The 21,978-nt window shown below is 39.2% G+C and overlaps 2 protein-coding genes across 3 annotated transcripts; one reads left to right on the top strand and one right to left on the bottom strand.

The window, feature by feature from the left end:
* Nucleotides 1–7,355: 7,355 nt before the first annotated feature.
* LOC124255519 (arylsulfatase B-like) lies at nt 7,356–8,825 on the bottom strand. The gene has a single exon (XM_046689455.1). It carries the CDS (start codon nt 8,823–8,825, stop codon nt 7,356–7,358), a length of 1,470 nt encoding a protein of 489 aa, XP_046545411.1.
* Nucleotides 8,826–9,535: 710 nt separating this feature from the next.
* LOC124255513 (2'-5'-oligoadenylate synthase 3-like) lies at nt 9,536–20,841 on the top strand. 2 transcript variants are annotated; one of them, XM_046689449.1, is made up of 6 exons: nt 9,536–9,634; nt 14,840–15,239; nt 15,965–16,241; nt 16,915–17,066; nt 17,838–18,028; nt 18,462–20,841. In XM_046689449.1, the coding sequence occupies exons 2-6, from the start codon at nt 14,841–14,843 to the stop codon at nt 18,580–18,582; spliced, it is 1,140 nt and encodes a 379-aa protein (XP_046545405.1). In that variant the 5' UTR covers nt 9,536–9,634; nt 14,840; the 3' UTR covers nt 18,583–20,841. The 2 variants fall into 2 exon arrangements, with proteins under 2 accessions (XP_046545405.1, XP_046545406.1); XM_046689450.1 differs by lacking the exon at nt 9,536–9,634 and adding an exon at nt 12,021–12,117.
* Nucleotides 20,842–21,978: the final 1,137 nt, after the last annotated feature.

Here is a 21,978-nt window from a genome sequence, read left to right on the forward strand (position 1 = left end):
AACGGAAATATCCGAAGATTTCCGAGCGTTACGAAGTGTTTCGAATGCATGTCAAAATACCGGTTTTCGATCAGCGTATCGCAATACGTATCGTTTTCATGTCTGTACCGGTAAATACCGGTAAACCGGTTACATTGCGCAGCCCTAGTAAGCATGGGTCTTCAGCAAACCCATTGAGTCGGCTCATCTCTGTATTTACTCTACCGGTTTCCCCATTGTAATTTTCATGGTATATATATGCCGGTAACTTGACTTCAACGTGTACGCTAACACAGTTTACAACATAGATTCAAGTGAGATTGTAAAGATGAAAAGCTATGAACGTAAAGCACATTGCAATACAGTCGTCAAACACCCTTGTGTCGAAGTTGAAGGGGCCTACGTTATTACTTCGAGTTAACCGAGGTTAGACACAACCGTAAAAAGTATGACTAAGTATGTAATACGCGGGGACCAACTTTTACTTCGGGATAACGGGAAGTTCGACACAACCGTGTTAACTGCATTGTCACACCACTGGAGTGAGTGAGTTGTTTTTTACGCCGTTTTTAGCAATATTCCAGCAACATCACGGCTGGGGACACCAGAAATGGGCTTCACACATTGTACCCATGTGGGGAATCGAACCCGGGTCTTCGGCGTGACGAGCGAACGCTTTAACCACTAGGCTACCCCACCGTCCCCATACCATTAGACAAATTCAATATCATGTCGTTGCCTTTTGTAATATATGTCACATTTAGATTGGAACATACAGTGGGAATGCCCCGCACTAATTATTATGATCTTGCTCTCAACATGTTTGTGTTTCGTCACGAAAAAATCCAACTATTTTCACACAAAACAATGCACCGCAGACTGCAAAGAGTGTCGCATATATGTATTTTCTCTCTATGTTTGTATATTTCTGACCCAGGTCGTCGGCTACAGGCACACGATCACCGTCATTTTCATATGGGTTTTTCCGGGTAATATGTCACCACATGCTAACACTTGCATGTAAATACATGTAAACAGTTTCACAATATATTAATACCCTTATCACGTACAATCATGTAATGTTTCCCTGCCTTTACGACGCTCATTGCCCTCGGTTTGCACGCATGACGTGTTGTCTATTGAGGAAGAGGGATGGGGTCAAAATGCTTTGTGACGTAAGTTTGCACACGTCCCCTAATCCGTCTTGTCCCACACACAACAACGGTTATACACCAGAGCACACGGCACACTATGACTGACCTTACAATCAATCCACTGTAACACGTTCATATCATATCTATGGAATACTGTAAGGGACAAACTCTCGATATCGACCTTTGAAAACGAGCTAAATGAGCCAAATGTTGACGCAAGAAAATCAAATATCGCTTTCTCGCGATTTCGTGGTGATTTGACGAGCGATTGCAAACTTTAGAGATTTACATCAAATCTTGTATTCTCGTGTCGTCGACTCTTAGCAAAACGTCCTATTTTATTAAAAAATGCGTTTTGCTCAAATCTCGCGTTCTCACACTGTTGACATTTTTAGCTTGTTTACAAAGCAGGATCGAGAATGAAAGGTCGCGAGAATCTCCCTTACATTATTTCATACATCTAGGCTTATGACATACTTAGATAAAATATGGTCCTCATTTTATCTACGTTCACCATAAACGGTGTGGCATATTGACCTTGAACATTATGTAATCGGGAAATCAAGATATTCTAAACATGCATGACATGTCTGATATTTAACACTGCACAAGGAAATTGACAGGAGTAATCAAAAGAGAGAATATGTAAACACAATTGACCAGATGAACAACATTCTTTTAAAATATGCATTGGAGATTGTTTTTTCTCATTATCAAACACTGTTCGGAAAAAAACTAGCCAGAAACTAAATTGTATTGGCAACGTACATACGACAATGCTGCAATGTTGGGATTAACATTTTTTCACTGTTGCGGGTGTTATGGAAGATTTGATACCTGGACTTTGCCATTTATGATAACAGGATAAAGTCTAGAGGGAATCGTCTTTGGGGTTTTTATCTTTTGTTTTTCGAATTTCTCTAATTTACACTGGGAATGTCACTGGAATATTCGATTTATGTATACAAATAAGCAGAGCGCAAAGAAGGTTACAGTTCAAAGAGGGAACGGAACCTGGTTTGTCAGATACGCCTGAATCTTCAAGTTCTAACATCATCAAAATTTTACAGCATGAAAATGATACATTCTTGACCCCGTTGTATCAAACAGTAAAAATGCATTAATGTGTCATTAAATGTTCATTTAAGTATCTGCGGAAGAAAGGGGGTGGTTGGGGTGGGGTGGGAGTGTTATTGTCTGTTCTTAGTCTTTAAGAAAGCGTTTGATTCCGTTAATAGATCCTAACTGTTATATGTACTACTACAGTCAGGTATACATGGCAAATTCAAACGGCTTTTACATAATGTGTACACTGATTTGAGAGCATCTGTTAAAAGTAGTAGGTTCCAAATGAGTGATATATTTGATACATATGCTGGAGTGAGGCAAGGTTGCAATCTATACCCTGTACCTTTCTTGTTATGTGTTGAAGAACTTGTTATGGAAATGTCATCAAATGACTCGAGAGGTATATTTACAAACAAAAATATCAGATCTTTCATTATTGTTATTTGAGAATGATGTTGTGATTTTGTGACGATTCTGTTGTAATATTTTCTAAAAGAATATTATATGAAATGGGGTCTGCAGATAAATATCAGTAAAACCAAAGTAATGTTTTTTTAAAAATGGGGGTGAAATTTCTTATCGTAAAAAATGGTTCCTTAACGGCCAAACATTAGAGGCTGTATCATATTACAAATATCTAGGCATTATATTTTCTAGCAGAAATATATTTTCCAGAGCCTGTGAAACATTATCTATGCAAGATGAGTGAGTGCGTTAAAATGTTACATCACATCGGCAATATTTAAGCCATATCTTGACGAAAGAGAGATAATTAAAAAAAAATCATGTTATGCTTTATGAAAAGCTATCATCGAAGGGCAGTATAACAACTAAATTATTACATAATTATAAAACTAGTTTGTTAGCATATACAAATTTAAAATTATCCATTGACGAACACAATATACGTGTATAAAGTGGCTAGAGACCGCTAGCAGCCAAAGTTAGGCCACCATACTAGGGACCGTGGGGACTTACAATACTTCTTCTTCCTGCACGGTTTCCTAGCAGGATTTATACCATCCCTTCAGCTGCTAGATAATGTAGGCAATGTAAGCCATATATCTAAAATATACAAATATACTGCGATTAAAACAGGTGATAGAATAGAATATTCTTTGAATGCTATACAAGCCGGTAGAGCTCTACATGTCCTAAAGCAATTCATAAGTAAGTATAAAGCATTACCGCTCTATGCATCATTTAAGCTGCTTCACGAAAAAAATCAACCAATTTTGTTGTACAGGTCTGAAATATGGGGCATTACCATAAACAATAACATTGAGAAAGTACATTTAATGTTCTGTAAGTGTTTGTTACGTATTAGCTACAGAACTGCGAACAAGGTTGTTTCATCTGAATGTGGACGTTTTCCACTATGTCAAGCCCGCTGTCGGGTTATTTCGTACGGGCTTAGATTGATGACACCGCCAATTTCACGATATTCAAGAAGTAGTTATGAAATGCTTAAAACATTAGATGTTACTTGAGATACTAATTCGGTTTCCTTCGTCACAACTTTTCTTTTTTTAATGATGTCTTTGGACATCAGCACAGATGCAAAGACATTTGTCAACAAGACTGGTATAATGAAATAACGTCATCAACTTGTGTCAATTTCTATTCAGAATATATATATTGCTTTAATATAGAAGTTTATCTTTCTCAATAAACAAATCAGCTGATGTCAATGAAATCAGACATTGAACTGTTTTCCCGATTGTACATTGGATGCCAAACACGTGATGGAAATCTAGATGAATTCTTTTGCCATGAAAACCAGCCTTGTCTTCCCTCTCTGTCAGCATCAGGCCTTCTGAGACTTGGTAAGAAGGGTGACCTATTGAAATGTCTTGATGATGGTACTCAACCCACCTGTGAAGCTCCTGCAGCCACCTGTGTGATTCTGGACGGTGCTGTAATTGTCCAAATGTTAGGAACCACAAGGACTTTCAATGAATATGCAAACAAGGTATTTGTTCCTCATGTCCTGTCAAAAACTTCACAACGCTTCCCGTCTAGATCTTGTTTGGAACAGGTACATTCCAAACAGTCTGAAGGACATTGCAAAATCCAAACGAGGAGAGGGTGTTCAGAGAAGAGTTGTAGGAACAGCATCACTTCCAGCTAATTGACAGTCATTCTTACATGTTGACAGCAACAAAGAAGAACTGTTCAGGTTCCTGTCACATGCAGTCATGCAGGAATGTGTAGAAGATGGGAAAGAATTGTATGTGACTGATAATCAACTTGTTCTCAGCATTCCAGAAAAAGAGGACATGTCAGGTATTTCCCCCTGCAGCCATGAAGAAGCTGACACGCGTATCCTTCTACATGGCCATGAAAAAATCATGATCAGGACTGTAGACACTGATGTTGTGGTGCTTTCAGTGATGGTTTGCAATGCTGTCCTTGAACCCAACACTGAACTCTGGATTGCCTTTGGAACAGGAAAGCATTTTCGTTACTTGGCAGTACACGAAATGTCTTTCTCCCTGGGACCAGAGAAATCCAGAGCCCTGTCAATGTTTCATGTTTCAGTGTCATCTTTTGCCAGACATGGGAAGAAATCTGCTTGGACAGCCTGGAATCTGGTGCCTGAGCTGACTGAAGCCCTGTTGACAATAGCATCTGCTCCAACCTGCATACCAAACCCTCACTACAATTGAAAGGTTTGGCATCAAGATGTATGACAAAGCAAGCAAGGCTACTCATATGAAAACTGCCAGAAAATCTGTGTTCGTGAGGAATAATTCTTTACCAGGCATCCGTCCAACGCGTGGACGCGTCCAAGAAGGACATGTGTGGGGGCAGACCCTTATAGCCCAGCCAGAACTTCCATCTCCAACTGACTGGGGTTGGATCAGGAACGACGAGGGACTCTACAAACCGTTTTGGACAACACTTCCGGAAGCAGCAAAATCATGCTCAGAACTGGTTTCACGCAAATGCAAAAAAGCCTCCCTGAAGTGTTCATCATTGTGTTTGTGCCAAGGAATATGCAAGAAAGGGTCAGCATTGATGTGATTGTAAGTCAAAGACTTTTCAAAAACATATAAAAAGTGTTTGCGCAGAAGAATGATTATTTTCTAATGCCTCCTTATCTTAAAATATTCACTACATATTAGTGAACATTTGAGCAAACTGTGGTGCTCTTATCACATTCTGCACAATTATTTTGCTAAGCAGCCTCACTATAAGAATAAATCATCACAACTTAAGCATACGCTTACTAAATTTAGATGTAACGCTAACAACTTCAAAGTTCAAGCGGCTCGATTTACCAAAACTGTAAATGTAATTGCTATCCAATGTCTATTTTGTAATCTATCTAAAGAAGATGTGTACCATGTATTACTTATATGCCCTAAATATTTAGAAATAAGAGAAAAATATCTGCCTTATTTTTTATACAACCAACTGTCAAGACATAAATCACTGAAAATGTTGAATTACTGTGTAAGGCAGCCATTGTTTTGTGCCACATATTTAGGTTGAGAAAAGAAATGTAAATTGTTAATGGGTATTTATTGATTCATTGCTGTACTTTTAATTCGCTAATTTATGCAAAAAAATCACTGTTAAAATTTTACACATGTACTATTGGCCACAATCAGTCTGTCTGTCACTTAGGAATGTGTCATTAAACGTTCATTTAGGAAAGTGTCATTAAATCCAGTTGTACTAAGGTATTGACAACGGTAACATCAATAGTGGCATTTCTACCTGTTAATATATATCCTGGTGCCAGAACAATATGGTTACGTAAATAGTCATTTGTCGTCTGTGATCATTGTTCATAACAACTGACAGCGTCTGTCCGAGACACTCGCACTTGGTCGATTATTCAGTCATCTGTCCAATCACTGATACTGAACTATGAGCATCACTAATAACCACTGTGTTAATGCGTCGTTCTGATGTTCAAATTATGATGCTTTAAATACCTCACATATGGGGGTTGCCAAAGGGAGACACACTCAGTTTTCTCAGTGTAACCTTGACACAGTGTTCTGAAGAATCAATGCTTAAGTCCAGTATTTAAGTAGGACGAACACTGATAATTAGTTTCGAAACATTGTTTCATTTATTGTTTGTTGTTTAACGCCGCACTCAGCAATAGTCTAGCCACATGACAAGGGTCTGTAAATAAGCAAGTCTGGACCAGACAATCCAGTGATCAACATCATGAAAATCGATCTACATAACTGAAATACCATGACATGTTTCAACCAAGTCAGCGAGCCTGACCGCCCGATCCCATTAGTCGCCCCTTACGACAAGCATGGTTTGCTGAAGACCAATTCTAATCCGCACTTTCGTGGGTTTTTAAACAAATATGGCCCAGTGTATGATATGTAATACGTAATACTCAACTCGCATATGTGACCAAAGTATTTAGCATAGCTATCTTGTCCAGGGTGTAAGCGCAAACAAGGAAAGCATCTTCGCATCGTTTTAATCCACATCGAAAGTCAATATCGACGTCATCGGACGATACAATGCCACTGTCGGGTTATAGAAAAGTGCACAAAATTTTACCCAGATGTCCCCCAAACTTGAAAACTCCCATATAACGTAGCTATTGTAGCTGTTGATCGTGAAATCTGTTATTCCTCATATCTGCATATGTTCAAAAGTCCCTCATCCTTGATAAAGAAACAAAGTTTTAATCACTGTCCATTTCCAAACATTGTAGCATCAGTCGTGATGTGACGCTTAAACCAGAATCAGCTCCTTCAGGCAGAGGTGGTTGTTGTTATTTAAAATGTCTAACTGACGAATCAGAATCAAGTGTTTTCCCAGGTCCTTTGTAGAGCTTGTTTTGAAGCAGTCCCACGTCATCAAATTATCAAATGCGTCTTTAAGATGAAACCAATGTAATTGTAAAGGGTCAGGTGTGAGGCCATGATATCCCAAAACCTGAAATCTACACTCATACATAATTACAGGTGATCAGTAACTGTTTTAATTTCAGTACGTTTGTATACATATTAGCACCAGGGGTGATGTGGCCGTCTAGTCATTATCGGCTATTTTAATCAGACGCGATTGATGATTGGAAATATCTATCTGACAATTCAATATCAAACATTTTCATGATTCATGGTGGAACACATGAACACTATGAACCAGGCAACCATACTCGTCTCACTAACACCAACCAGGACTCCATACTCCACCAAAGTTGGCTGGGTTTGACTTAGGATCTTTTGGTGGATCCTGAGCTGGTACTCCTCGTTTTTTCCATTCTTCCAATTTAACCTTCAACTCTGCCACAAGTTCAGGGTATTTGGCCGACAGATCAAAGTGCTCTGTAGGATCAGAGGAGATATTGAAGAGCATATATGGAGGGAAATCCTCATCCTGTTCCATTACGCTTGGTTCTTGTCCTGTCTTCGGCAGAGGTGTCCAGTCGTTGTATTTTCCAGGGGATCCTTCAATCAACTTTAGGTGACCATACCGAATCGCGGAAGCATTCCGATCCTTTTGACCACTGTAAAAGTTATACACAAAACCGTCTCTTTTGCTAGGACCTCCATTCAATAGCATGTCTTCCTGGCCAACTCCATCTCTGTCAATAATCTTACTCAGATCTCCTCCAGCAATCTGAATCAAAGTAGGGTACCAGTCCACCGCGTGCATCATCTCGGTGTTCAAATAGCCTTTCTTCTTTAGGAGGTTCTTGCTGTAAATGAACGCCGTACCCTTTGTACCACCTTCCCACAGTGTGGTCTTGGCTCCGCGAAGTGGGAGATTATTCGCTGCAATGTAGGTAGGACCACCATTATCTGTAGTAAACACCATGAGCAGGTTCTCCATCAAGCCAGTCTCAACCAAAGCATCAGTGATGTTGCCAACCGCTTCATCTAAAGCATTTACCATTCCACAATATATTCTCCTGTGAAGATCTTGTATGTGGCCACATCTCGCCTCATACTCCCCTGGCACCTGCAGAGGCTGGTGCACAGACTGGAATGGTAGATAGAGGAATAGAGACTGATTTTGTTTATGTGAACGGATGATGTCGATTGCTCTTTCAGCGAAAACATGAGCTGAATATTGCCCTCTATATGTCTTTAGGGGTGCCTTATCCATTCTGAAATCCAGTCCATTGTACTGAAACGAGTCTGCACGATAGTGGGTGTAATAATCTTCTTCTCCTGAATAGTACCCGAGGAATGACCCAAAACCTCTGTAAGTTGGTGTATAGTTCCAGTTACAATATCCCAAGTGCCACTTGCCAACCATATGACTCACATATCCAAGTTGGTTTAGCTCTTCTGGAAGTGTAGTGAAGTTAAGTGGCAAGAACTTCGGCTGTTCAACATTAATCACGCCATCTTGGAGTCCAGTCCTGTAGGGAAAGTAACCGGACATGAAACAATTCCTGGAGGGAGAACAGACAGGCTGGACGTAGGAGGAGTTCAGGATGACACCTTCATGGGCAAGACGATCCAGGTTCGGAGTTCTCATCTCTGGGTTCCTGAACCCAACATCATTCCATCCCAAGTCATCAGCCACTATGAAAATGTAATTTGGAGGAGCTGCTCCTTTGGGGCTACCGTTGATGGTGACAATGAATGCACAGTGAAGGAGCAAGAAGAAGAAGCCCTCTGCCATGATGGATCTCATACCACTGATGAGTCTCACTGGACTTAGATCAGTTTGTGCTGTAAATACTACCGTATCAGTAGAGCAAGGTCAGAAGTATTGTTATCAGTATTGTGTGACGGACAAAGCTGGTGTAAGTAGATAGCAGATCGTAAATTAGGACAGTTGACGATTTTTTTTATGCTTTGTCTTTAGAAGTCCAACTGATCAAAGCATTAGTGTCGCACCTCTCGAAGATTGCATTAAAGCCACGTGACGCCTCTTAAAACAAAGAACCAGAAGATTTTTAACATTAATCTGTAGATTAATGTTTGTTGCCTTTTCTCAATCAGGCCATACCATGTAGCTAGATTATTACGTGAAAATGAGACATTGTTTACTTGTGGGTGGTGACTGTTCGGATATCTGCACATTGAAATGTCGACCGTTGAACACTGGTGAGGCAGTTACATGAAATGTGACGTCACATTTCATTTGAAAAGCTACGTGCATGTGTGCTTGCCGATCTTGTACAAGTGAAAACTTAGAAGACCCGTTTTATTGCGTCAGTTCACTGAGATACAGCCAGTGTGTAACAATGTAGCTCATTGTACATGTTTATTATATACGTAGTTTCGTACACCGAGCTGTAGAGTTAGAGCTATAAAATAGCATATCAAATTTGCTGTTATGCATGGACCCTTATCTGATTGGTCACAAATGCAACAGGGAAAACCCAGTGTTGCTAAATATACACCTTACAGCGCTGCATCTTGCTTTCATTATCGACTCGGTCCCGTTACCCTGTAGGAGTGAATACCTATAGCAGAAGACACAGGGTAAGTCTATTATATTTCTATATTATGTTTTAATTCATTTAGGGGAAACCTATTTTGATATTTTGTTATACATTTTGATTAAACATCGCTAAATGTAACAGGACAGGTTTATCTCCATTTTACCATCACGGAATACGTTGATACAAACAGTTTCGTTTCGTTGTGGAATAAAGAGATCGGACAGTTTCTAGCTCTCCAGTTTCTAGGAAATCGCATTAGCCCAGCTCTGGGAGGTGATACGATAGCTGAACATTATATATATTTTATCTGCAGGGCTTTATTGTTGTCCTTGTTGTATAATAAAAAGAGAAAAAACATGATATTTAAATGATGAATGGATCTACGTTCCCATGGCGAGATCAGCAATAACATGACAACCGTACGTTCAAATAAAATCGACTCTGACTAAACAGGTCACGTGATACTAACAGTAATGGCGGCTGGGTGGCAGTCGTGGGTGAAGATCGTTAGTGTCAGATATCTTTATTGAGCGTGGGGGCGGTGGGGTAGCCTAGTGGTTAAAGCGTTGGTTCGTCACGCCGAAGACCCGGGTTCGAATCCCAACATGGGTACAATGTGTGAAGCCCATTTCTGGTGTCCCCCGCCGTGATGTTGCTGGAATATTGCTAAAAGCGGCGTAAAACCAAACTCAGTAAGTCAGTCTATTGAGCGTGTGTGTGTGTGTGTGTGTGTGTGTGTTATTGATTCCTTACAGAGAGTGACGTAATGATATCGACATCTGTAAAGGAAGTCATACTTTTGATAATAAAAAAAGCCGTGCGTGCACATTGAGAGAAGTTGTCGTTTTTTGTTTTGAGAAAGACTACCTGAATGTCTACAAATTATTTCCGTCAAATTAGAACATCATTCAAAGTCATGGTAGTATAGTTAATAAATATGTCTATTTCAAATATTAACAGCAACCTTTGGACAATGGTTTGTAGTAAGGCGACACGGATGACCTTTTGCTATGGTTGAAGCTATTAAGTGGCTCCGACAGACTACAAAGTACAGATTATTACATAATATTTACATTACTAATATCCTGTGTCATGTACAAGCCTTGTTTTAGTGACTGACATTTTGTGGAAGTGTCTTTGTCTTATGGGTATCCTATGACCAGTGTCCATCTGTAAAGAACATGAGTCGTTCACATGCATTGGAACTTTCAGTTAAATTTCGAACATTTACGAACTGTTAACTTCTCAGCGGTTTATGGGTCTGGGTGCCCATGTGTGCTTGTGGGGTAAGGTGGGATGAGTGAGTGAGTTTAGTTTTACACCGCACTCAGCAATATTCCAGCTATATGACGACGCGCTGTAACTAATCGAGTCTGGACCAGACAATCCAGTGATTAATAGCATGAACATCGTTCTACGCAGTTGGGATACGATGACACGTGTCAACCAAGTCAGTGAGCCTGACCACCCGATCCTGTTAGTCGCCTCTTACGACAAGATGGGTTACTGCAGATCTTCACGGGTATGTGGTGGGATGAATGTGCCTTTTGAAAACGAAACGGAACACGGAAACAACTCAGACTGGTATTGTCAGACAGACAGACAGTTTATTCAGTATTATCATACATATAGGTATCTAGGTAAATGTTACTGAGTATTATATGCTGTTTTCAATGGGGTAGAAGGGGTGAAACCGATGACCCCCTTACTCCATGTGGACTAAACCCAAAGCACCCACCCACCCCACACACTCATACACATCCGTTCGAGCAGAGGCTGATCAGGCGTATGAATAGTAGGGGAGGTTGATCAGAAATATGTACCTGAACAATCACGGCTCTATCCCGTTTTATCTGGATGTGGTATTAGCGCATGTTGAAAACGACGGAGATATTGAGATAAAATGTAATACCTATTTAACTTTCACTGAACGGCTTGAGCACGGATATTGCGCTGACATAACAAGGACAACAGTCACGGTCAGCAGATCCTGGCATAGCTAATGGACGGTACTCTGCTCATTGCCTCCCCTACACCCCGGTGGCTACCCGTCGTCCAGTGGTATCAGCATCACAATCGAAAGACCATACACCATTACAAGATCTATTACCTATCTTGCCTCCAAACGTCTGTTGTTCTTTGCAGCCATTCTAGTGAGACGGAATTGTCATTTAAATACACACTTGTATGAGCGAGCGATGCATATTCTGCGCGTGTGCATATACAGAATGAAAATGTGTCTCTGCGCGACCGACGCCGTATTGTAAATGCTTACTTCACATGGACTCGCTCAGCAAGCTATTGAAGTAGTTCCACCGCATGAACTATCCTTTATCTATACATGGAGGATCGCAATTGCAGCGTTGATAAAACAGAAATACCGCCATGGGGAAAACCGGTGATGGTAAAAACAGAAATGACGTCAAAGGAAAACCAGTTCAGGTCACAAATAGAAATGACAGCTTACACTTTACACTACCATGCTAATAGTAACCGATGAAGAAGCGTTGTAGTAGCAGCTAGGTAAGAATTCCTTCTGCCCTATATCGCGGTAAAGCTATTTCTACATTCCAAGGACACACTGCATATGACTCATATCACCATATGTGTACAATGAATGCTATCTGTATCAATCTTGCGTGTGACGCCATTGCACAACATAGGGGAAATTTCAACGCTATACGCCCCTCTCTCTCTCATATGAAAACGTGCTCTCCCCTTTCCGTGTTTCTCTCTCTCTCCTCTGTTTTTCCTACGCACGCAATAGCTCTCCCTCTCTCTCCCCTGTGTGTGTGCCTCTCTCCCTGTTTTTCCCTCTCTCTCTATCTCTCTCTGTGTGTCTCCCCTCTCTGTTTCTCTCATATGAAAAACATATGTGACTTGTCTGTGTGTCTTGATCGTTGCTTATGCACTAAAATATGTCTCACTGTTTCTCACGCCCTCTGAGTTTCTCTTTCTGTCCCTTCGAGTCTCTCCCTCTCTGTTTTTTCACACCCTTTGTGTTTCTCTGCCTTCGCCGATCCGCCCCCTCCACACACACACAACCCTCCCACTCTGTGTCTCTCTCTCATGCAGTAGTGTGACCAAATGTATGCTAGTTGATAGGGCTGCGCAATATAACCGGTTTACCTGTATTTACCGGTACAGACATGAAAACGATACGTATTGCGATACGCTGATCGAAAACCGGTATTTTGACATGCATTCGGAAAACTTCGTAACACTGGGAAATCTTCGGATATTTCTGTTTTTTGAATTGTTCTTTTCCCTGTTTCATTAGTGCCAAATGTTAATTACATTTTTATTTTGTCATGATTAAAACCTTTTATGAAAGGTTAATCAATCATAGTGATTTTGTTGTGTTTTTGCTTTATAATCAAGCATTAACTCGATTATAAGTAGTTTTTGTTAAAAAGATAATCCTTGCAATATATTGCAATACATATCGCAATATATGCTTCCGCATAGCAATATATCGCAATATGAGAATTCTCTGCAATGCCCACCCCTACTAGCTGAATACAAACAAAACACATTTCGCTGACAAAGGATCCAAATCACACGACAGAATGAACCCTTGACCCTTATGAATATGTTGCAGCGGAACAGTCCAATCTTTCGGTAGATATGCCACCTACACAGTTGGTCGTGTGCTGGTTGTATGCTGGTGGTATGCTGGTTGTATTCTACTCACTAATTACATATTCGACGTGCAGTAGTCAGCATTCGGGTATTACTTGTCTCGTACGCTGATGGGCTAACTGGCTGTGATCATAGATCAAGAAGTCACAAGGCTGTATCTTGGTGACATTTAGTTTGTGTTCTTATTCATATTCAAACCTTCTCCGTATTTCTCGGCAGTCTTATGAGAAACTCGACTCGACACGGAGACCAGTGAAGATCCGGGTTTGAATTCGTCTTCAGTAACCCATGCTTGTAAGAGGCGACTAACGGGATCGGGTGGTCAGGCTCGCTGACTTGGTACACATGTCACCGTATCCCAATTGCGTAGATGGATACACATGTTGTTGATCACTGGATTGTCTGGCCCAACCTCGATTATTTACAGACCGCCGCCATATAGCTGGAATATTTCTGAGTGTGGCATTAAACAACAACCGAACCGGATCCTCCCAACAGATCCTGTGTTTTGATGACCTGGTATTCTCTAGCATGGCGTTATATATTATATGTTGGTTCTCATGTCTCTATGAACACCATTTTAGCTTGTTCGTGCCTTGTACTCTTCAATAGGGGCGGTGGGGTAGCCTAATGGTTAAAGCGTTGGCTTGTCACGCCGAAGAGCCGGGTTTCGACCTCACATGGTCACAATGTGTGAAGCCCATTTCTGGTGTCCCCCGCCGTGATGTTGCTGGAATATTGCTAAAAGCGGCGTAAAACCAAACTCAGTCAGTCAGTCAGTGTACTCTTCAATAAGCAGCAAATAGGACGAAATCCCGCTGAACATTTGCATGATTTCTGTCAGGGAAGAATGATACAATATCATTTTTCGATTAATTCGATTAATTGAGTGTGCTGTTTTACATACTTATTGATACAAATTATTTAAGACAGACACATGTTTTGGTAAAGTTTAGTTCCAAATTTGGCAAGATGACGCGTTACATTTCCTTCCTACAACTGTTGACTGCATCCCCACTGAGGAATCGCTGAACATATTTGGAATTTTCTCCTTGTTAAAACGAACTATAGAGATTTGAAGACACAACATCTATGACATAGGGTTACAGTCCTTGTTTAATCCCGTTAATATCGAGGGTTCGACAGGGTGTCAAAGATACCATCTGTTAATGTCTGTTGGTATGCCACGGTCTGACAGCTATTTTAGCGTCATATTTTATTTTATTCTTTTCTCCAGTTCAACAATGTTCAAACAGTAAAATCAAGGAAGGCTCTATGTTTTGATTTCAACGTAACCTCTTGTTCATTGAATTTAAATAAATACCAACTCCTGTTATCATGTATTGATACTCTTTTTCTCCGTCACTGAGACTCCGTCCTTGTTACTATATAATATTTATTATCAGTCTAAACTTCTCATACATCTATTTACGGCAATCTTGAGGACATTCGCATTTTAAAGCACAAGCCGTGTGTCATCAGCTTACCATGCCAATTTAGGAACCGATGTATTAATTTTTTGTGGAAATAGTTTAGCTAGTGCCTAAATTTGTTACGCCATGTTTGATATACAGATTATATGCATCTTCTGTTGTTTTCACAGGATGAGTTTGACGTGTCGAGTTTGCAGTCGAACGTTTCACAACGACCTTGCCATATTTAACCACGTGCGCCACAAATGCAAGACATGCTTCTGCTGTAACTACACTTTCTCTGGCTTTAAACAAATAAGGTCTCATATGCGAGAAAAGCATTTGAATTATGAGTGCACAATATGCAAGCGGGCGTTTTTTCTCGCCACCAGCTGTGAAGACCATACTAGAATGCGTCACAGAAATAGGAAATCATTTGATTCCGAATTGCAGCGTTGTGGCGACTTCAGTGGCTTGGTAAATGATATCCAACCCAACCAAGAAAAGATGGAAAGATGCAGAGAGGCTGTAGAGAAGCTCAAGCTGTTCATGCAGCACAACACTAAATACAGCATTGAGGAATTTGTGAAAGTGAGTGAATACCTTAATACATTGTTATAGTTTAACGCCAATCCCTGCATTGCTAACTACTGACCGAATATACTGTAAACCTCATTTCAGTACGCTTGCAGCGCATAGAATCACGTGTCATATCTAAGTATAAAATCCAGGGAAAAATAAGTCAATTTCTGCGAATGTTTCCGCATCACAAGTGCATCCCAGTACCCCATACTTGTCAAAAGAGTCGAATTTGTAGGAGGATCGTTTGTTTAAACACAGTTCCTGTCTGTGTGTGATCGTGCGCAAAAGGCTTCGAGCGTATCAAGAAATGGTTTGTCTTATACCGATATAGGACCCGTGAAGATCCATGTTAGAATTGGTCTTCAGCAACCCATGCTTGTCGTAAGAGGCGACTAACGGGATCGGGTGGCCAGGCTCGCTGACTTGGTTGAGACATATCATCGTATACCAATTGCGTAGAGCGATGCTCATGCTGTTGATCACTGGATTGTCTGATCCAGACTTGATTATTTACAGACCGCCGCCATATAGCTGGAATATTGCTGTGTGCGGCGTTAAACAACAATCAATCGACCATACTGATATAGCTGGGATATTATATTGAAATGTAACGATTGATATATGTTTTAGTATTTACAGGGGACCATCTAAAAATTAAATACAGTCATATATCTGGATCGCTTAAATCCGTCCGTCTATGAGGTAACACAATGATCTATGTTCAATATTTCAAGGGCGGCTCTTTTAAAAAAGGCACAAGTGTCAAAGATACGTTTGACCTCGATCTGGTTGTCTTCATCAACGACTACACATCCGTGGCACAGTGGAAGAAAAACATGACAGAAATACTCTCTACTTTAAAACACCATATAGTTCAGGGTGACATAACGTGGGCAAAAGGCATTAGCTTCAAAAAGAAGACACATCGTTCACTTCAGTTCTCGATAACCGGCCATAAAGGCGAAAAATTGCTTGAGGTTGACCTCCTCCCCGCAGTGGACCTTGGAAAAGGTAATTCCCTGCCTTGATCTTTTCATACACACCATTATATCGTAAGCTATCAAATTACCCAATAGGTCACGTTGTTATTGTATGCTGCTTTAGTGTTGGAAGGGTTTTCATCAGGATATATTTTAGACATGAAAGTGGTGTGAAACAAAAAAGGTAAATTGCTGGATATCGTGAAGAAATGATGACTTCAGTGAGGCCGCGGGTTAGATATGTCCTAGTTGGTAGGGTAGCCGAAGACCCAGGCTATTCCCCACATGGGTACAATGTGTGAAGCCCATTACTGGTGTCCGCCGCAGTGATATTGCTGGAATATTGCTAAACACGGCGTAATACTAAATTCGGTACTCGCGAGATACGTCCTTGGTACTTCAAAATTGCGTTTGCCAGACTCAGTAAACTCAGAGTGCATATGCCACAGGTGCACTGATGTGCCACGTCTTAACTCTATCATTCACATGACTCTGTGAAGCTGCAAATTATCTTACTGAGAAACAGCATTCACATATTCCATATCAAACCAAGGGTATTACAACAATAAGCTACAATACGTTTCATGAATCGTAGCAACCCCGATAACCTGTCAGTCATCAGGATTCTCACTATATATCCCCACCAAATAAACGGTAGTATATTTCAATGATAACGATGAGTCTTACTGTTTCCACTTTTCTAGGACCAAGGGAAGACATTTTTAAGGAAATGAAAAAATCACCAAAAACTCGGCATCTCTATTCTGCATGCCTCACAAAAGACCAGATCGGTTTCGTGGAATCCATACCACTACAAGTAAAGAATTTGATTCGTCTTGTCAAATACTGGAAAGAGGTGAGATATAGGTTTCTCCGCATTGAGGTAACGGAAGGCTTTGATATTTAACAGCGATGTCTAGCTCCAGTAAGTCAAAATATAAGAACATAATGAAATCAAACTGTCAAACCACCTATCCTCGAGTGATTTCTTTTCGTCTCATTAACTTCAAATGTTTATTGTTACATAATGGTATCGATTGAAAAACACCACATGGTGATAATGCTGTCCTATGATATAACGTTCCACGTTACACTGACAAGTGGGGCGGTGGGGTAGCCTAGTGGTTAAAACGTCCGCTCGTCACGCCGAAGACAGGGTCCAATTCCACACATGGGTACAATGTGTGAAACCCATTTCTGGTGTACCCCGCAGTGATATTGCTATTTATGGATAATCTGGTAAACAACAGAGTCTTGGTTATTATCTCCCGCCATGAAGTGGGCGGGGGATATTGGTTTGATCTCCGTCCGTCCGAGATGATGTTGACAGATTTTCTCAACAACCGTTATAAATAGGGAAACCAAATTTGGTATGTGTTTTCAAGACACAAATGCCTTGATGGAGTTTGAAAACGGAAACCGTGTAACAATTTCTCACAGAGTTATGGCTCTTGTCATGCGTTTCTTGACTTAGTGCGCGGTATTTCCAATGGGGACAGATTTTCTCAGAAACCGTGATAGATGTGTTTTCAGGACATTAATGTCGTAGCGGAGTTACAAAACAGGAACCAAATAGGAACAGAACACTGTGGCGGGGGGTATTGATTTCCATGTCTTCTTGTTTTAGATTGAAGCTGTTAAAATTCGATCATACTGCGTCGAGCTTATTGTCATTGGATTGTGGATACAATGGGGAGATTCTAAAACATTTGACATGAGGGAAGGATTCAGGAGAGTCATGGAAAAACTCAGCTGTCTGCGGTCGTTGCAGATGGATTCACTTGGAAAACACCGTGCATCTGATTACACGACTCTTCCGTAAGTATGCTAAGTCTCGCAATTCAGCGTATGGTCAGTCTTGCACTTCAGAGTGACTGATACAACTCTTTAATATGCTTTTAATGCTGCTTAGAATGACTAAGCTTTGCATATTGAAAGCAACACATATGTAAGAAAATGACCATTGGTGTGTCTAACAACTGTATTTACTAGGGTGTAAAGCCGACCTTGTTTCAGAAAGAACAGTTTTATTCCGGTGCCACAATCTATTGTTTGTAGTTAGTTAGCTATTTCCACCTAGACCAAATTGATGCAATACGAATTTGTATTTCTGTGAAAAGTAGTTTCCTGGCATTATCGATTGTGATTGTTTCATTGTCCTGAAAACGAATCGGAATAACATTAAATCAGTTTATATTCACTAGCATCGAACTATTGAAATGCCCTCCAACCTGCCACCGTTTGATTGTAGTGCTCCGCCTGCAGTGATTGACCCCGCCAACCCATTCGTGAACGTTGCCGATAACATCAAGCCCGGTGACTTTGACTACATTGAGAGAAAGGCGAACGCAGCTCTGGCGAATGCGTCATAGACTGACATAAATGCAAAGGAAATATTCCTGTGTTCGAAATATAGACTATTTTGCGGATACATTGTATTCTTTGCCCACTCATCATACGTAAATGTCACTTTTGATCATGTTACTGTCATCGTTGGCTTAACATAACTCGAATGAATATCAAGGAATATACTGATCTATGTATATTCAACGTAATATCTAACACTCGCATGGCTGATGTATGGTCATCATGATGGCTCCTTGTTAAGTTATTGTTATTTCATCTGATTTTTTCGCTGATAGATTTCTTAATGTACATTTGGGGCGATGGGATAGCCTAATGGTTAAAGCGTCCGCTCGTAACGATGAAGACCCGGGTTCGATTCCCCACATAGGTACAATACTTGAATCCCCTTTCTGGTGTCCCAGGCCGTTATATTGCTAAAAGTCAATCAATTTAGTATCTGTTGTACATCTTCTATATTTTTTGAAATTATGTTGCCATGGAATTGCAATATCAAAGATACTTTGCCATTTTTAACATGTCGAGGGTAGGTTTTCAGCACTTACCACTGCATCATATACATATCTGGATCTCTTTGGTGCTGAAAGTAAACCTATCAATGATGTTAAGATATTGATTATGAACAATCAATAAATTATTTCTAATAGTATCTTTCCATTTTTTGGGTATATTTGAAAGAACCTGATAATAATCAAGAATTGTGCCTTTAATTTTGTAAGTTTTCTTAAGTTCACTAAATGACAAAATACCTTGATCATTACACGTCTCTTATAGAGTGAATACCTTTGAGATGTCAATGTCTTATAATAAAATTACTATTTTGGAATTGATGATTGAACCAAAGGGGTTCGGATAAGATTTGATCAATATCTGTAAAATCCGTTTTATGTGTTTATAAAATATTCCCCATGCAGCCAATGCATCTTTCTAATAGGGATTTATAATATTGACATAATTTTCAATATTGGCTCCAAGCAGAAATATATCTTTGAATGGAAAGATACTAGGGCTAGTACTGTTTTTATTTTGAAGATATTTATGTAAAACTGACAGTTTTAAAGAGTTTATGAATACTTCTACATTAACCATTCTGAGTCCCCCTTCGTCATATTTTCTAATAGGCGTCGTTCGCTTTATCTTATCCCGCTTACCATTCCAGATGAATTCATAAAATATATTGTTTAGTTTGTCAACGAATTCCTTTGGAGGATTTGGGAGTGAAGTGAATATATGCACCAATGATGAAAGTGCTAAAGTTTTAAGAACAGTTATTTTCCCTATTAATGTCAATTTTCTTTTCCTCCAATTTCCTAGAGTTCTAATAATAATTTCTAGTCTTTTTCTTGTATTAATTACCCAAAGGTTATTTAAATTTGGATTAAGCCTTATTCCTAGAATATCAAAATCCCCACTATGCCAATCAAGCTAAGATCCTGGCATAAAATCATGCTATTACCTGCCATTGAGCCTATCCACACTGCTTTCGTTTTATCTATATTTATTCTTAAACAAGACATTTTTGAGAGTGTCAATTGCTGCCCTTAAACCTTCTTCACGCCCATCAAGAAATAATTCAGTGTCATCTGCATACTGTCCAATTTTATGTTCAGTATTATTCAATGTAATTCCTTTTATTGCACTGTTGTAACGGATCATTATTCCTAAAATTCCATCCACTAAGAGGAATATATAGGGAGAGGCTGGGTCCCCTTGTCTACATCCCCTTTCATTGTCAAAAAATTGTGATAAATGACCATTCTGTATAACACATGATGTAGCATTATTGATTAATATTTTGATCCATTTTTCCATATTTGGTCCAAAGCTAAACTTTCCAATTGTTAGAATTATAAATTCTTTAGAGACAGTGTCAAAAGCTTTTTCAAAGTCAACAAGTAACAAGAGTCCCTCTTTACCTTCTAATTTTGCTTCAAACATAATATCGTATTATAATCTAATGTTCTCACCGATACACCTTCCAGGTATAAAACCTGTCTGAGTTTCATGAATAAGTGTATTCAATGTGTTTTTAATTCTATTGGTTATACATGTGCTGAGTATTTTATACATAGAATTCAGTAGGGAAATTGGGCGCCAGTTTTTTAACAACTGTCTATTTCTGTTAGCTTTTGGAATACATGTGATGACGCCTCTGTTTATTGTTGAACTTAACATATTTTGCCTGAATGTTTCTGATATATATCTACAGACCCAAATATGAAGATCTTTCCAGAAAAATTTAAAAAATTCTATTGGGAAACCATCTACTCAAAGGCTTTTGTTATTTTTCATTGATTTAACAGCTTGTGTTATTTCATCTATAGTAATATTACCCTCAAGATTTTCAGCCTGTACAGTGTTCAATTTTGGTGTAACAATATCATCAAATATATTAATATAATTATCTGTTATTTTACCACCTGATGAGTATAGATTTTCATAAAATTGTCTTTGTTCATTTAAAATAGCCTGACCATCTGAAATTACTTCCCCTTTGTCATTGATGACACTATTCATAAGCTTACTGGTATAATTTCTATTTTCGAGATGACAAAAATAGTTGGTTGGTTTTTGTCCTTCCTCATACCACTGAATTCTATTTCTTATCTGTATACCTCTTATTTCATCTTCTCATTTTAATTTTTCAAATTCTAATTTACATTTGGATAGTTCAGAAAGTTTAGGTACACATATGATTTGGAAATTTTCTCTGACTTCTTCTTCCATTGCCAAAATTTTTTCTTCTAAATTTTTGCTTTTTCAGTCTTGATTTTTTTTGAGTAGGAAGAGAATGATATTGTTTCCCCCCTTACTTTCATTAAAAATGTTTCTAAACACAAAGTGTCACTTATATTAAGTTGTAGTTTAGAATCTTCAATATCACCTAGTTCATCCTCAGTGCAGTTACAGTATTCAAATTTTGTTTAAAAAAGCATATCCTTGACTATATTTACATATTCTTGGTTATAAAGTAATGATGTATTACGCTCCTTATTAAGCTCATTAGAAAAAGACATGATAACTTCTGAATGATCAGATTTATATCCTGGAAGTATTGAACAGTCAGTTGTCATGTTTGTTAAATCTTGAGAAACTAAAAAGAAATCAAGTCTGGACTGTTGTTTAGGGTTTCTTTTCCACCATGTGTATTTCTTTACATCATAGTTTCTCTCCCTCCAAATGTCTGCCAAATCATACCTTTCTATATTATCTAACACTACTTGTCTTGCTTTTGGATTATTGATATTTTTATAATTTTCTAAGTCTATGAAAGGATTAAGAACTAAGTTCCAGTCTCCACATATTATAAGAGATTCATTTCCAAATTCATCAATATTATGAAAGAATGCATGATAAAATTCAGGTTCATCTTGATTAGGACCATATATATTAGTCAATGTGAT

The sequence above is a fragment of the Haliotis rubra genome, unplaced genomic scaffold (genome assembly GCF_003918875.1).
Source record: "Haliotis rubra isolate DU_JTF1 unplaced genomic scaffold, ASM391887v1 Scf601, whole genome shotgun sequence".
In the NCBI taxonomy this organism is placed as follows: Eukaryota; Metazoa; Mollusca; class Gastropoda; order Lepetellida; family Haliotidae; genus Haliotis; species Haliotis rubra.

Coding starts and splice junctions, on each gene's coding strand:
- LOC124255513 (XM_046689449.1), top strand. CDS start 14,841: ATGAGTTTGACGTGTCGAGTTTGCAGTCGAACGTTTCACAACGACCTT. Junction 16,242..16,914: donor CGCAGTGGACCTTGGAAAAG/GTAATTCCCTGC, acceptor CCACTTTTCTAG/GACCAAGGGAAGACATTTTT. Junction 18,029..18,461: donor TCTGATTACACGACTCTTCC/GTAAGTATGCTA, acceptor GTTTGATTGTAG/TGCTCCGCCTGCAGTGATTG.
- LOC124255519 (XM_046689455.1), bottom strand. CDS start 8,825: ATGGCAGAGGGCTTCTTCTTCTTGCTCCTTCACTGTGCATTCATTGTC.